The 14,727-nt window shown below is 40.4% G+C and overlaps 1 protein-coding gene across 2 annotated transcripts in view; it reads right to left on the bottom strand.

Annotated features, from left to right (window-relative positions):
- Positions 1 to 14,727, bottom strand: part of aatka (apoptosis-associated tyrosine kinase a) — a 44,785-nt gene that overhangs the window by 16,158 nt on the left and 13,900 nt on the right. For both annotated transcript variants that reach the window (XM_033645577.2, XM_033645578.2), the window contains exon 3: positions 9,883 to 10,016. In XM_033645577.2, the coding sequence (XP_033501468.2) occupies positions 9,883 to 10,016 (134 nt within the window). The remainder of the gene's footprint in view (positions 1 to 9,882; positions 10,017 to 14,727) is intronic.

Raw genomic sequence — 14,727 nt, 5'->3', positions numbered from 1 at the left:
GGTGCCCACAGCGCCAAAAACCACATCTGAAAAACCCCACAGCAATGTCTCTTTCCAGAAATCATGACCTGGTTACTCTAGATCAGTGGTTTTCAAACTTTTTGTGCCCAAGGGGCAAGACGAAATCTCAAGGCACACCTGTAATAGCTTCTATAATGTGTGTTATCACTCTCATCACGACATAAGACAATAAAAAAATAAGACCAAAAAAAAGAGACAGGTAGCTTTCGTTATACTGGGTAGTCTTTGTTGGTGCTTTGTTGTAATTTGCTCCGAACAATAGAGCAATCCATTGTCACTCACGGCTTTCTCTTTTTACATGTTACCATCTCTCACACTGGCTGCCAATCAGTGCTTTTGATGTGTCACACACTTATTCCCATGCATGTACGGTGACAAATAGGGTTCCCCGTGAAGGTTTTTTTAAAAATTAAATTACATTTTTAAGCTAGAGTTTGCCTCTTTTTATAGGACAAGATTGCACACAACACTGATACAATCTATTAAAAACTCATTCATAACTTTGTTTATAATTATTGCAGTAATTATGAGTGGTTATCCCAAAATCCCACGGCACACCTGGACTTGCATTGCGGCACACCATTTGAGAAACATTGCTCTACATAATCTACAGACCTTGTTGTGAAGTTTCACGCAGGAACTACTTTCCTTCTACTTAACTACACCACGCAGAAGGAAAGGTGCATCTGCTCACCTGAGCTAGCTAACATTATAGGTCAGGCATCACAGCTCACACTGTCATGAGTATGAGCCTCTTGTCCATGAGTAGATGCATGATTCCTTGCGGTGATACGGCTGGTGGGTGTTGTTCAGTAGAGAGAATCCACAAGCTGAGTGCCATCTAGTTCTTTTGTGTTTAAGAGAAGAAAGACATCTCTGCAGTCAGTATCTCAAATACTCATCATCTCCCACCAAAACTATTTAGCCTGATAAAGAGCACTACAGGTAAGAGAAAAAAATGTGTTTTTGATTAGGGGGTGAACTGTCACTTTTAGTGTCCAGAGACACTTGAGAAGGGAGAAGGAGAGAGTGGGGACTATCATCAACTATGTTAGGAAAAAAAACTCTGGTCCCTTTACTGCAGAATCACCCCCCCCCCCACACCCCCCCACCTCCATGCTAAGATGGATGAGGATGAGAGGGAGTGGAAAACAATGACCCTCTCTCTTTCCGTCCCTGTACACCATATCCCACATCCTCTGCTCTGTCTGTCTGCTTTACCCCTGCTTCCCTCCTTTCTGCCCCTATCCGTTATCACTCCCTGGTCTACTGCAGTGTCCTTGCTCTCTAATTGTTATAGTGTGTCCCTATAGAAACCCCCATACACTATAGTCACAGTGCTGACATACTGCAAAGCAGGAAGGTGATATATTTGATACTTTGCACATATATAGCAGAGAGAAATCCTGCATTGTCCTTTTCATTTTCTCTCCTTTTCCTCTTCTACATATAGCTTCAAAATCTGATCCGTCTTTACTCAACTGAGTAGCTATTATTTTGTACTTTCAACACATAGACATGGATCTACCTTTCAGCTATGAAGAAAAAACAGAGTGGTGGAAAATGCCAAAAGAAACAGTACAGTAAAGTAGACACACTGCATATTCTGCAGCATGAGGGAGATCACAGGGCAGATGAGCATTGTGTTGTCAGGGTGAGTCAAGGTATGAAACTTTAAAGGGAAACTTTGATATTTTTCAAACTGAACACTGTTTTCCCATGTATTTTGTGTCTGAGTGACTAATGAAGACAACAGTTTTTGAAAGTGATCCAGCATTGAGAGAGACCACTCCAGCTGCAGCAGCGAAACAGGCTCCAATGTAATCCCTATGGGGCAATTGTGTACCGTCAGTTTACATCCACTAAAAGTGCTTGTTTTTACCACTGGCAGGCTCAGATTGTTATTCTAAGTGTCTGACAAAATTACAGAAAAGACCCTGCGGAGAAATGAAATGTTTTTCCTTACCTTTCCCAGGTATGTTATTGTGACAAAGTCTTACTTGGGGAGAAGTCTTGTTTAGTGAATTTAGTGAAAGGTGGCTTATTGCAGGAGAAACAATGATAAGTGAGAGTTGGAGAGAGCAGTGCCAGCAAGAGTTTGTTGTGTTGAAAGACAGAAAGTGTAGTTTAGTGTTATCTACAAGATTTTCAATGTCATAGCTGAAAATTTAGCTGATTTTGACAATGTGGAAAAGTCTGTCAGATTTCGTAATAAGACCTCTCCTCGAGCAAGGCTTCACTACACACATGGTCAAACAGAACAGATCAGCAAAAGGTCTATAATGTGGTCAGACACAATTTGAGCCTGTCAATGACAAAAACAAGTACTTTTAATGGGACATAAATTGGTACATCCTTAGGGAGCCTGTTTCGCTGCTATCGCTAAATACTGGGTCAATTTCTAATACAGTTGTCTCCATTAGTCACTCAAACACAAGAGCATGGAAAAACATGGTCCACGTTCAGAAAGACTAATGTTTCCCTTTAAGATTCCTACCTGTTTAACCCTATGGGCCCGAACGACGCATAGTGCGTCCAAATTCACAAAGAGAAGGGTATATCACGGGTATACCACGCATATCCCATGAAACAGCGGAATTGTAGCTTTCCGAGAAGGCCAAGCACTTGTCGGTAGTCCAATGTTTTCACAGCAATAAAAAATGATAAAGTTACACTAAAATCATGTATAACAGAGCTTTCATACAGCTTTGCACACACGTTACTCTTGGATGGATTACTCACGAACGCAGGCTCGCACAGAAATGTCACACATATCACATGAAAGTGCAGGAGCAGAGCTTTCCAATGATACCACACACATCATTGTGCTGTCATCCCATCATGCTGTAAATCCAGATTGATGTCTACAAAATAAAAACCTGACGAATTTCTTTACAATCCATTATACAGATCTTGTTATCAGTCACTTCATATAGTGAGGAATATCGTATCTTACCACGTCTTAGGCTTGCGTGTGTTTCTCCCTGTCTATCCACATTTGTAGTTCAGCTTTCAAGATGCAAATATCTCCATATTGTCCAGTTGACACTCCATCAAACTTTGTATGATAAAACCAGCCACTTCACCCAGACAACTGTAGCCTAATTATGCATGCATGACAGGGCCGTAGTCACCATATACATTGAGGGGGACATGTGTCCCCCTCAATGCCCAAAATGCCCCCTCAATATATAACTGAAACTGAGAAACAACAACAAACTTTGTTTACTGTAAACAAAGTGGCAAATATTATCTTAGAGGACATCATTGCATTTGGTTGACTATTTTTCTATGATCTTAGATGTAAATATTGCATGTTTCTTTCAGATAAAACACATTTTTGACTTGTGAATGAGTCAATGGAATTTCTTGCAATAATGAAAAAATACTGGCAATCATGTCCGCCTGGCACAAACCACATGTTTTGGACAGCTGTGAAGTGACAGAATGTCCCAGCATCATGGTTCTTATATTGCCAGATTCCAGAGAGTCTCCCCTCTTCATATATGGCAGAATATGTCAACTTCCAACTTGCTATGGTGAGATACATGTAAAAATGTAAGAATTTAGTCATACAGATTTGTTTTTTTCATTGATATAAAAATTAATATAAAATACAGGCACATAGAAGGACATGAAATGATGGCAAATCTGGTTAGCCCAGATTGTCCTGAAAAAAAACAAGATATAGCATGTGTATGTAGCCTTTAGAATGACTGTGATATGAGTTTAAAAGTAAAGGCAGTAAAAATACCCCAAAAATGCCTAGGGCCCATAGGGTTAATTATAATTGCATTATTATTACATATCATTACGCGCCTTAAAGTTGTTGTCTGTTTTGAAACAGAGCAACTTATGTTCAGGAGAGGCCTTTACTCCTGTTACTGTCTTGGCTTTAATTGTGTTAATTGAGATCCCAGTATTTGCTGAGAATTCCCATCAAAATTTCTCTTTTCCTGGAGAAAGAAAGGCCACATTATTAGCATACAGTTTATGCTTGTGCATATGTGCTAAATCATCATGCCTAAACTGCTGTATGTGGCAGATTTTACTTTCCTACCGCCTCAGTTCAGCACTTAAGATGGTCTCACACTCCCATGTAGTCAATGTATTAAAGATGATTTTAGAATAATTGCACAACAGAGGATCACATGATGCTACATTGTGGTAAAGTACCAACAATTATTGCCCTATTAAAAACCAAATCATCAAATACGGTATAATAATAACATCAGAAAATTAGAATAAATGCTGTTTTATTACTGTCTGCGGTTCCAATTCAAAAATTAATCTTAAATATTTGTTAAAAATTCTGTTGTTGTTTTTTTTAAAAAAAATAAATAAAAATACATACTTAGCTTAGCTTAAAATGCATTTTTTTTTAAAATCTTAGGAATACAAGGCAATAATGATCGTGTAGCACACCAGACTTCACTCTCCTGTGATTCACACAGACTCTTATTATCATCACAATCCATCCCTTTTGAAAAACAGCAGGTGCAAACACAAATTAATGTGAGGTACGGGGCACAAATCCACAACCTAAATGTCACACCTCTACAAAAACTTTAATAGCAGTGCAGTTAAAGTAATACAATTTTAAAATACAAAATAATAACTTGGTTTATTCCAACTATAGGCTATAGAGAAGCAAAGTCCCTCCCCTTCTGGTGGACCACCATGGGACTTGTTTTGTGTTTTGAAAAAAATGTACGCAAGAGGCATATCATTTTTTGATCCTGTTTGAATTGTGTTATGAATCACACATGTGATGTTTGTCAATTCAAAAGACAATTTTTCAATTTAAAGAAAGTCGAAGTTTGTCGTAAAACTGTTGAGGTATAACACGGTAAAAATACATACTTAGAAAGACACAGAATCAATGTCATAACATTCTCTCTTGCTGAAGTGAGGACACCTTTGTGTTTTGTACCCAGGTATACTCTCATGAGTAACGGGTCTTGCTTGTTCTTTTATTTCCCAGCAGATAATAAAGACCAGGAGTTGCTGGGTAAAATGCATCAGATGAAAGATGTAGTTCACACAAACTGTGACTTTCTTGACTTACAAAATTATCTTTTAAATTGACAAACATCACACAGATAATTCATGGCACATTTCAAACTGTGATTAAAAACGATTTCTCTCACTGCTGCTGACTACATATTTCCCCCAAAATAAGGTCCCATGGGGCAAACTGAATAGGGAGGGACTTTGCCTCTCTATATACTCTACCTATCTGCTTTGCTTCATTGTGCGACATAATGCAGGGTTGAGGCAAACCTACAGACACTGAAGTAAGCAGGATTACACAAGCACTGCCTCCATTTAACTAAATTGCTGCAATTAAAATGATTTCTTTGTCTGTGTCATCATTTGTAGGTAATACTTAAACCCTTTATCCATTTGATATTATCAGAAAGCCCCTCATGCTGCTGTCCTAACCGTGTCACATGAAGCAACATCCTACAATGATTTAAGTCAATCTTGCTGAGTCTACTCTGGTCCAAACTAGTCTACTTTCCAAGACTGTGGCTATGTCGGGAAACCAGGCTGGCATTAGTGCTCTGTTCACAAGCACTGAGCCATCCATGCATGCACAGGTTAATGAATTGTTAACCATAACAAGCCAATCTCCCACTTGCAGCAACCACTGAGGTAGAGAGCAATGAAAAGGTGAAAAGGAAACAGGAGGAAATGAGAAAGGAGACGAGCAGAAGAGTGTGGTGCAGGATGGACGAATATGAAATATTTGAATGGCTCTTTGTGTGTTTGTGTGTATTTACAGGTGTCCTAAAACACCAGTGTGTGTGTGTGTGTGTGTGTGTGTGTGTGTGTGTGTGTGTGTGTGTGTATGTAGAAATGCGTGTTTCTCATTCAAGAGAACCATCTGCCACTCTCCTCAGAGCGAAGTGTGAAAGCGAGCACCTGGCTGTGAGTCAGCGTTGCATAGCTCCCCAGAGAGCCTTCAGTTTAGAAAGCACTTAATACCCTGCCTCACACTACGTGCTCCAGTAAGAGCACCGCGATGGAGAGGAATAATGAGGCTTTTTGCACGGCGCAGCGGTGCGATTTTTGCAGTCCCACACGAATGCACACCTTACAAGTGAGCTGCTGAGTGACGAGCCGGTGCCAAAGAGAGGGGAAAAGAGTGAGAACTGTTGAACCATTGTGTCACGTTTGCTGCCCAACTGAGAAAGCATGATGAAGGTTTGATAGATTTGTCTTGTTTGGAATTACGATGAATTACAATCAAGAAAACAAACATATGTTTATTCACTGAAGTCACAAGATGTTGATTTGTATTGGTTTACCATAACCCAAATTAATTAAAATATTTTTAATTTAAAGGTAGGGGTTGGGACATAATAAAAAAATAGAGAAAAGTGCCACACTGTAAGCAACATGCATCCAAGAAGAAGCTACTAAAATTGCAGACACAATGATGAAAGACAGAGCCCGGTCTCACTTCGAAGTTGTCAAAATTTGGCACTTGGGCAGTGACTTGCGGCGTCAGAAACCAACGAAAAAAGGCGTCCTTTAACGTCGCCATGACACTAGGCCTGTTGTGGTTATAGTTTAACGGTGGCCGGACGCACTAGGGGAAACACGGCAGGACAAGGATGATAGTTAAGGTGGCGAAAGTCCAAATGGTGGTGGATGGGTCCAACAAACACCGACTTTCACCCAAGAGCGCGGTGTTCACATTCCGTAAGATTCTAAAGCCAAACCCTGTTCTTTTATCCAACCATGTGTGTTTGTTGTTGAAGGGAAAAACGTCATTTCGCGGTGCGTATTTTGAAAGAGACTGTATGTAACCGTTAAATTTCCTGTGAAAACAGAAGTGTATCTTGAAAGAAGACAATGCATGTAAACAACCGTCAACCCACGGTACCCAGGGTACCTTGCACGTCGTATCTGGATGTGGGAGGTCCATTACAAACAGTAGCTTACAGTTCCTGCGTAGTATACCTTTAAATTACTGGAGAACTTAAAGTCTTGCTCCTCTGAGTAATTGCAGCTCCAGCACAATGTGCTTTCTTGTTGTCCCTTCATGTATCTTTGTTAACCTTTCATTGCCTTTTTTTTCAATTGTGATCCACCACACTTAATATTTGCAATGATTCCTCATCTCAGAAAAGCTCCACTTGAATATTCAGACTTCCTGAGCTCAAATGAAAGCTGTTGTTCAGGAAAACTATCCAGCTATTCCTTTGGACAACTTCTGCATAACATTAAGAAGAGAAGCAGTGAATGAGCTAATAAACTTCACGTCTATAAAGGAAACTCATGCCTGCGACTGTAACATTGTCCAATGATTTTTAGTGTTGCATGGCAAGATGCCCGTCTCAGAGCTATTCTCACCCCTTCTCTGTATATTTATTTTAAGCATGGGTGCTAAAACAACATAGTCATGATGGCATAGCTGCCCTGCTGAAGTGTCCTTGAGCACATCAGGGGCAACTGTACTGTAGCTAAACTTTCACCCTGAACTCTCTGATGACAGGGTGCTATAAGACAATACCTCTGCAAGAATCAATAGTATCGTATTGGTGTATCGACCAGGCTCAAGGTGGGGCCATGGTAGGTGGTGGTCATGACAAAACCAATCGACTATTGCTGTTTTGCCATCCTTCTGTCATGAGTCTGTTCACGCTAAAAAGCAGGTCGATGGAGGGCAGACACAGACCGAGGCTCCCACTGTTCCTACAGGTTATTAAAATACGCGTTCTCATAATGAGGAAGAGGCGGTCTGGCATGGGGCAGACGTGGGCACATACACACACACAAGAAAAGTCCAGAAGTTGTTAATGGTGCCTCTCTATGCTGTGCTCATTAGTGACACTGTTATCCCTGCAGCATCTACCTACCGCAGGCTGCTGCCACTGTTTAGTGTGAATGCTGAAGCCCAGACCCGACTCTCTCCAAGAAACAAGCAACTCTGCTCTCATCCTCTCTCCTTTCCTCTCCTCTGCTTTCTCCAAGCCCAAATGGTTTTTATCCCCTCTTTCCCTACCCCCATAACACATGCAAGGAAGCGATGTGGATTTAAATTGCAAAATGATTTGCATAAGTGATCTTAACAGAAGGTTGTTCAGTCTGGGGCTGTAATTTATCCTTCCTTCAGCTAAAAGAGTTGCAAGCATTAAAATGCATGACCAACAATTAAAATATGTTTTGATGCCCATGCCATAACACAGCCAGAAAGTTAATGAGGAAACTTGTAACGTCAATGAGTAGCCAGAACAGCAACTCTAGGGTTTCTCCTCCCTCTCCCTCTCCCTCTCCCTCTCCCTCTCCAGATGCCCCCTGCCTGTGTCAGCCTCTGTTGGCTCTCATCAGCCGCTCAGCTCAGCGCTGATGTTTGACACAGCGTGGCTGAGTCATGCTGGCAGCTGAGGGCATCACAGAGACAATGTGTGCCAGCCTGGGATGGGCAAGGGTACTTGTTGCATCACTTGCATACAATGAGGCAAAAGTCCTTCAGCATGTACAGTAAATGTAGGTTAGAGTGTTGGGCAGATCTGTGCTGCAGTATCAATATGATCATGAGCCTGACACCCTCTGAGGATCAGTTCTGATGTAAAATATTAACACAGCACCAAGTGTCGTCGCTGACAAATTAGCTGCAGTGATGGGTTGGTGTTCTGATATACTACTGCAGCTGTTTTTCACACTGTTTTCTAAATTTTTATAAGGAAAGCACTTGATCTGTTAATTAAGAATATAATCTGCAGATTAATTCATAACCAAAAGAATCATTAGTTAAAGCCCTACATTTTATTATATTTTTTTAATGAAACTGAACATGTATCTCTTGCCAAAAAAAGTTTCAGGTTATTTTATTATTATTATTTTATTTTATTTATTTATTTATTTTTTATTATTATTATTTTTAATTTTTTTTTTTTTAATTGGCACTCAAACATGGGGCAATTTTATTTTAGAGCTGAAAAAAATCAATTGATTAGACAGGAAAACAAGAGGCAACACATCGCTAATTAAAGTAATTTAAAGGTCCAGTGTGTAGGATATAAGGGGGATATATATTTATAATCATGTTTTCATTAGTGTATAAGCATCTGAAATTAAGGATTGTCATGTTTCGTTATCTTAGAAAGAGCTATTTATATCTTCATATGGAGTGGGTCCTCTTTCACAAAGTCCATTATGTTTCTACAGTAGCCCAGAATGGACAAACCAAACACTTGCTCTAGACAGGGCCATTCACATTTTCGCATTGTACAAGAGAGTTCTCCGACATGCTTGGAACTCATAGAAGTTTCAGTAGGTTGCAATCTGCAACCTCACTGTTAAATACCACTAAGTCCTACACAGTGGACCTTTAATCAAACTAATAAATAAATAAATAAATATTTGCTAGTTTCATGATACTTTTCTCTATTCATCCATGTAAATGGAATATTTTTGAGTATTAGATTGTTGGTTAGGCATAGGAGACATCTGAAGAGATCTTGTGATGGGCATTATTATTATTATTAATATTATTTTTTTTTCTACTGTTGTTGACATTTCACAGTCATTAAATACAGAAACAATCAACAGATTACTCGACAATAAAATAATATTTAGCTGCAAGCCTATTTTATTTTAGTCTCATTTCAGCCTTTACTTAGTGGCAGACTAAAAAGAGGTTGAATGTCAGTTTATTAGAATATATCTAAGGATTTTGTTTTTTTTTTGCTCATGTCTGTACAGTATTTGTTATTACTACTAATGTGCACAGTTGAAAACTTTAAAGTGTTTCTTTTGTGCAATTTTTAGAAGTAACACTTCCACTGTGCTCTCACAGTTTGTGCGTTCCTTTCCACTCCCAGCAGGGGGAGGCAGTGAGCTCACCTTGAAGCCTATATCACCCTTCTTGCAGCAGAGGCAGGCCAGCATGAGGAAGACGAAGGTGAAGAGGCCAGAGAAGGAGACAGCCACCACAGCCAGGGATGAAGGCCACGACAGCTCGCTCAGTGGAGCCCCATCTGCAACATGAGAGCATAATGCCGGTGTTAACAGGGCGGAGCTGTCCTGAGATCAGATGGCAAGCTGCGGAGTCATACAGGAAATTAAAGGCTAAATAGAGATAAAGGTGATTTGTATACGCGCAGATGATTTGTGGCCATATTATTTGCAGCTTGAAGAAAGAAGCATGTGACTCATAATTATCACTCTCTCCTGATTCCTATTCATCTCTGGATTCTGTGACTCTGAATAGGAACCAGGTCCCTGTGGCTTAATTACAGTAGTTACTATGCACAATGAGTCATGGAGGCTAAAAGTTTCATACCACCCACAGACACAATGACTCCCCCTGGATAATAATTTAATAAAGCAGCAGCAGAGTAGGTGTAGAGGCCCATTCTGTCTCGGTGTAAACAGCTGATGAATGAAAAAGCTGTGAATCTATAATCTGCTTTTCATTCTCCGATGTCCCCTGCAAAATCACCCTAAAAGCCACAAATCAAAACACACCCCATAATTTATTTAATTGGAGTAACTACTTTCCAGAACAATGCGCACAATGCTATTAAAACATACAATGAAACATAGTTATGTTTGAGTGCACAACATTTTAAAATTTAACCACAGCGTGTCAAAGAAATGTTTTGTGTGGGTCTGTGACCAATAAACACAGAGCACACACATGCTCATTGGTAACTGCGTGCAATTATTTCTCCTAAGCGTGAGTTATTCGCCATCTGTCACTGTCTTCCTGTGTGCGTATGTGCAGCGCACATGTGTCACTTTGTCTTTTAGACTCCAGTGGCTGAAGACATCCATATAATCTGATTTACAGTTTGAAAGCTCCTGCCAAAACGGATGAAAGAGACGAGAGGAAGAAAAGAATGAGAGAGGAGGGCAGGAGAGACGGGGAGATTGAAACCTTCACTGAACACACTAACTCCCTAAACCATCAAATGCTTAACACTTTGATATTTTTAAATTTTAAATTAATCTGAGCTACTTTATGAAAAACACTCCCTATCTTCATGACTTTTATTTAATACCCACAAGGCCCACTCAAAGCAAACATTTGCACACCTGTTGAGGGATTCAACCTCAATCAATGGCGTCCTGACACACTGGTTATTTTACTACATCACCGAACTACTGCCTGCATTAGCCTTCAGCTGTAGCCCCCATTTTATATCCATACCATCTGACCTTCAGTCATATTTAATGCTTTCAAATGAGCTAATGGAGCATTGATTTTCTCCTTCACCTGTTGTATTATTTAGGGTCCCATTCTATTATAACAGTTCCTTCACACTTTTTAAAAGTATACTAAGCAGTCAGTTAGTGTTTGTAAAAAGTATCACCAGCAAAAGTGAAAGTGAAAGCCAACCCAAAGTCACTGTCATTCACTGTATTTGTGTGTTTGGGCGCTGTGTCCACTATTTTCATAGCTTTCTCTTGGATGCATTCTGCTTACGGTGTGGCACCTGGTTGTTTCCTTTATATAAAGTGGAGGAAGTGGAGGATTGTTGGAGGAAACAGAGGAAAAGGGCTGTGGCATTCACTTTTGCTCAAGAGGAAGAAAACCTACAACTACCAGAATGCACTGCACTGCACCAGACCAATGAATGCCCCCTGCTGGTGGGTGATATGGGTGCGTTCCGAATCGCATAGTTCTTCTTTTTATTTTTGAATCTGTTTATACGTCAACGATTTTAACCGAAAATGGTAAACTTTAGTTGCGTTTTGGCCGATTGTTTATATAACAGTGGCGTTTTGGGTGCCTGAAAATGCGGCGTTTTGAAAACGGGTTCAAGAGTGCAATTTTTTGAAAACAGCACCGTCTCCGTTGTCATGTAAAATTGCAATATGCCGTTCCTCTGTTGATGGAGACTTTTCGCACATGCCCATTATGGTTCCAGTCACGAGGCATGCGCGAGAAAGTCAACCATCACAACAACAACATCTGTTTGTGCTGCTCACCCTATTTATCAATGCGTTTTCAGCAAAGTGTAGATTTACTGTAGCAACTGCACCTCGTCCTCAGACCAGACAAATGTTAATGCGGCTGCCATTTTGTTTGTTTCTTCATCACCAAGGCTATTCAAGAGAAGGCTGAGACACGGGGTCAAACATGGGGGGATTGCACATGCGCAGTAAAATCTGGTCTGCACTTCCTCAAAGGCTCAGTAGATGGCGTGAGACCACGGAATAAGGGGGATGTACATGCATGTCATTTTCACAGCTTATTACTGGACTGTCACTGGTGGCCTGCGTTGTGGGTGAGAATGACAGAGATGCAATTCGGACAACTTCAGGCAGCCGCCATCCAAAAGTCCAAGCAGACCGCACCAAGCGCACTCCTTGATCGCCTGAGCGGATCCTACGCTTTTTATCTAGTGCCCCTGCTGTCACCCTCCAGCATCGCAGCTCAAGTTACACTGCGCATGTGCAATCCCCCCATGTTTGACCCCGTGTCTCAGCCTTCTCTTGAATAGCCTTGTACATCACTGCTCTGTAGAAGGAAGTGCATGTGCGCAGGTGTGTGTTGTTTCATTACAAAGTCACACCGCTAACTACTGGCCTGGCATGTATACTACAGTGTTTTTGGTCATTTTTGCGGATCCGTTTGCATGGCGATTGTTTTCAAAACTTTGTCGTCTGAAAGCGGAACTTTTTTCAGAATAAAAATGAGAAACAATTCCGTTTTCATCGGATCGTTTTCGTGTAAACATGGCCTTAGTAGGTTCTGCAGCTGCCCTTAGAAAGTATGCACACAATCAGAACATACTACTGTCTCATAACATTACGCCCTGAACTTTGACCCTCTTGCTTTTACTTCTGTTACCATGGAGATAAAACAGACGCCACTCACCGTGTTCGCCAGAGATAGAGATCAACCCAGAGAGCTCAGCTGTTGTTACTTTGTGATGTATGTAGTTTAACTTTAAAGTTATAACTGCACAGATTGTAGATTGTTTCATGTTTGCAACAATGAAATTACATCTGCAGTTCTCCATCAGTTATTTTCATAGTTATGTCCTTTTGTTGTTTGCAATATTTCTGATGATTCAGTTCACTTAACAATGAATATTCCTACTATTACTATTCGACTGGTCATCAGTTACTTGAATGCACTATCATCCTTCATTGCGACTTCTGAGAGCCGTCAATCAGCTGTCAAACAGCTGTCTGTGGCTCAGTCGATGTGACATATTGTCCGCTGTGCAGAGGATTATGGATCAGAACAGCCAGAAAAGCATGCTGGCTTGCATACAGCAAAATCAGACTTGATGTAGTAGAACATCCTGGTATTTTTGCCATACTATCTATTAGGATGTACTAAATCTTTTTCTGGCATACTATATAGTATGGTAGTATGGGCATTGGAATACACGGATAATGCAAGCTTGGCCATTTTTCCACAGGAAACAATATGGCAGTTGGCTGGTAACAAAAAATCTCGAACTACAGTTAAACAGTGGACTAAAATATGTTTCTTTAAACATTTTGGTGAGACATAGGCAGAACAGTAACAGAATCTTGGTTCATATTTTACCAGTAGTGCTTGGTTTTACCATTTTATCTTGATACTTTCAGCCTTTAGTTTTATAATACAAGAAAAAGTGTGGTGACAACTCCTGGTTCACAAATTCTCATATTACAGCTAAACAGTACACTAAAATATGTTTCTGATAACATTTTCGGTGAGAAATAGGCAGAAGAGTAACAGAATCTTGGTTTACATTTGTTCAGCACTGCCTAGATCTGAATTTTGAGCTTGAGAGAGTGAGAAGATGGTCTCTCCCTTTGCGTCCATGATGGCAGGCATATGATGAAGAGGAAGTAAAATCTCTAGTTTGGGCAACAGCCCGAGAGCCAGAAAATCATGCAGCTGGATTTGAGCTGAGAGATGAGAAGGGAGATGTGGGTGATGGCAAGATGGAGAGAGGTTCACCACAGTTTATTTACACATACTACCCACATTGTTATGATACATAAAACCATTACTAATGAAAATAACCCTGCTGACATCACTATGACATCATCAGTTACCTTCTCAAACTTAACAGAGTTCCCTTTCTCTACCACTGTATTTCCAGTCATGACCTGGTCTTCATGTGTTAAATCGGTCCTTATTAAGACGTTATGGTTTTGTTAATACAGTGTTACATTTGTTCAACTTTGTGGTTACTTCCCCAAATTAAGCTCACACACATCTTAAGGAAATGTTTTGGTGGTTGGAAATTCCAGGCTAAGAGCTTTCCGTTTTCATAGACAGCAGATCCATTATTTTCTTATTTTCACATGTTGTTTACATGAACGTTATTTGTGCATCTCTGTTCTGAGGTCTCACTCTTGAACCATTTTTCTCACGTTTTCCTCAAGAATAGAAAACAAATATTTTGAACTCCTCTTTTATTGTAAGCACTAAACCCGCAAGTAAACTTAACTAGCCGACCGCAGCAATCTGGCAGAGCTCTCCCATCTGTCAGCACGCCACATTATGCAAACATGTCTGCTTTCCAGACCTGCAGTTAACCACGTGGATGCCATGTTTACGCCCTTTATATGTGTGCTGTAAATCTATCTATCGATCTATTACAGCATATTAAAGAATAGGACTGTCATATGTCCTCACTCCTGTGCCCATTGGGTCGACGAGGAGCTTTGGTGTGTGACGCTTGTGTGTGCTTACTTTTCCAGCTCACTGACTGAGACTCAGCGGTCCTGACC

The sequence above is a fragment of the Epinephelus lanceolatus genome, chromosome 18, assembly GCF_041903045.1.
Source record: "Epinephelus lanceolatus isolate andai-2023 chromosome 18, ASM4190304v1, whole genome shotgun sequence".
Classification (NCBI taxonomy): Eukaryota; Metazoa; Chordata; class Actinopteri; order Perciformes; family Serranidae; genus Epinephelus; species Epinephelus lanceolatus.
The sequence above is the reverse complement of the archived record's forward strand: the minus strand, read 5'-3'. Positions and strand labels throughout refer to the sequence as shown.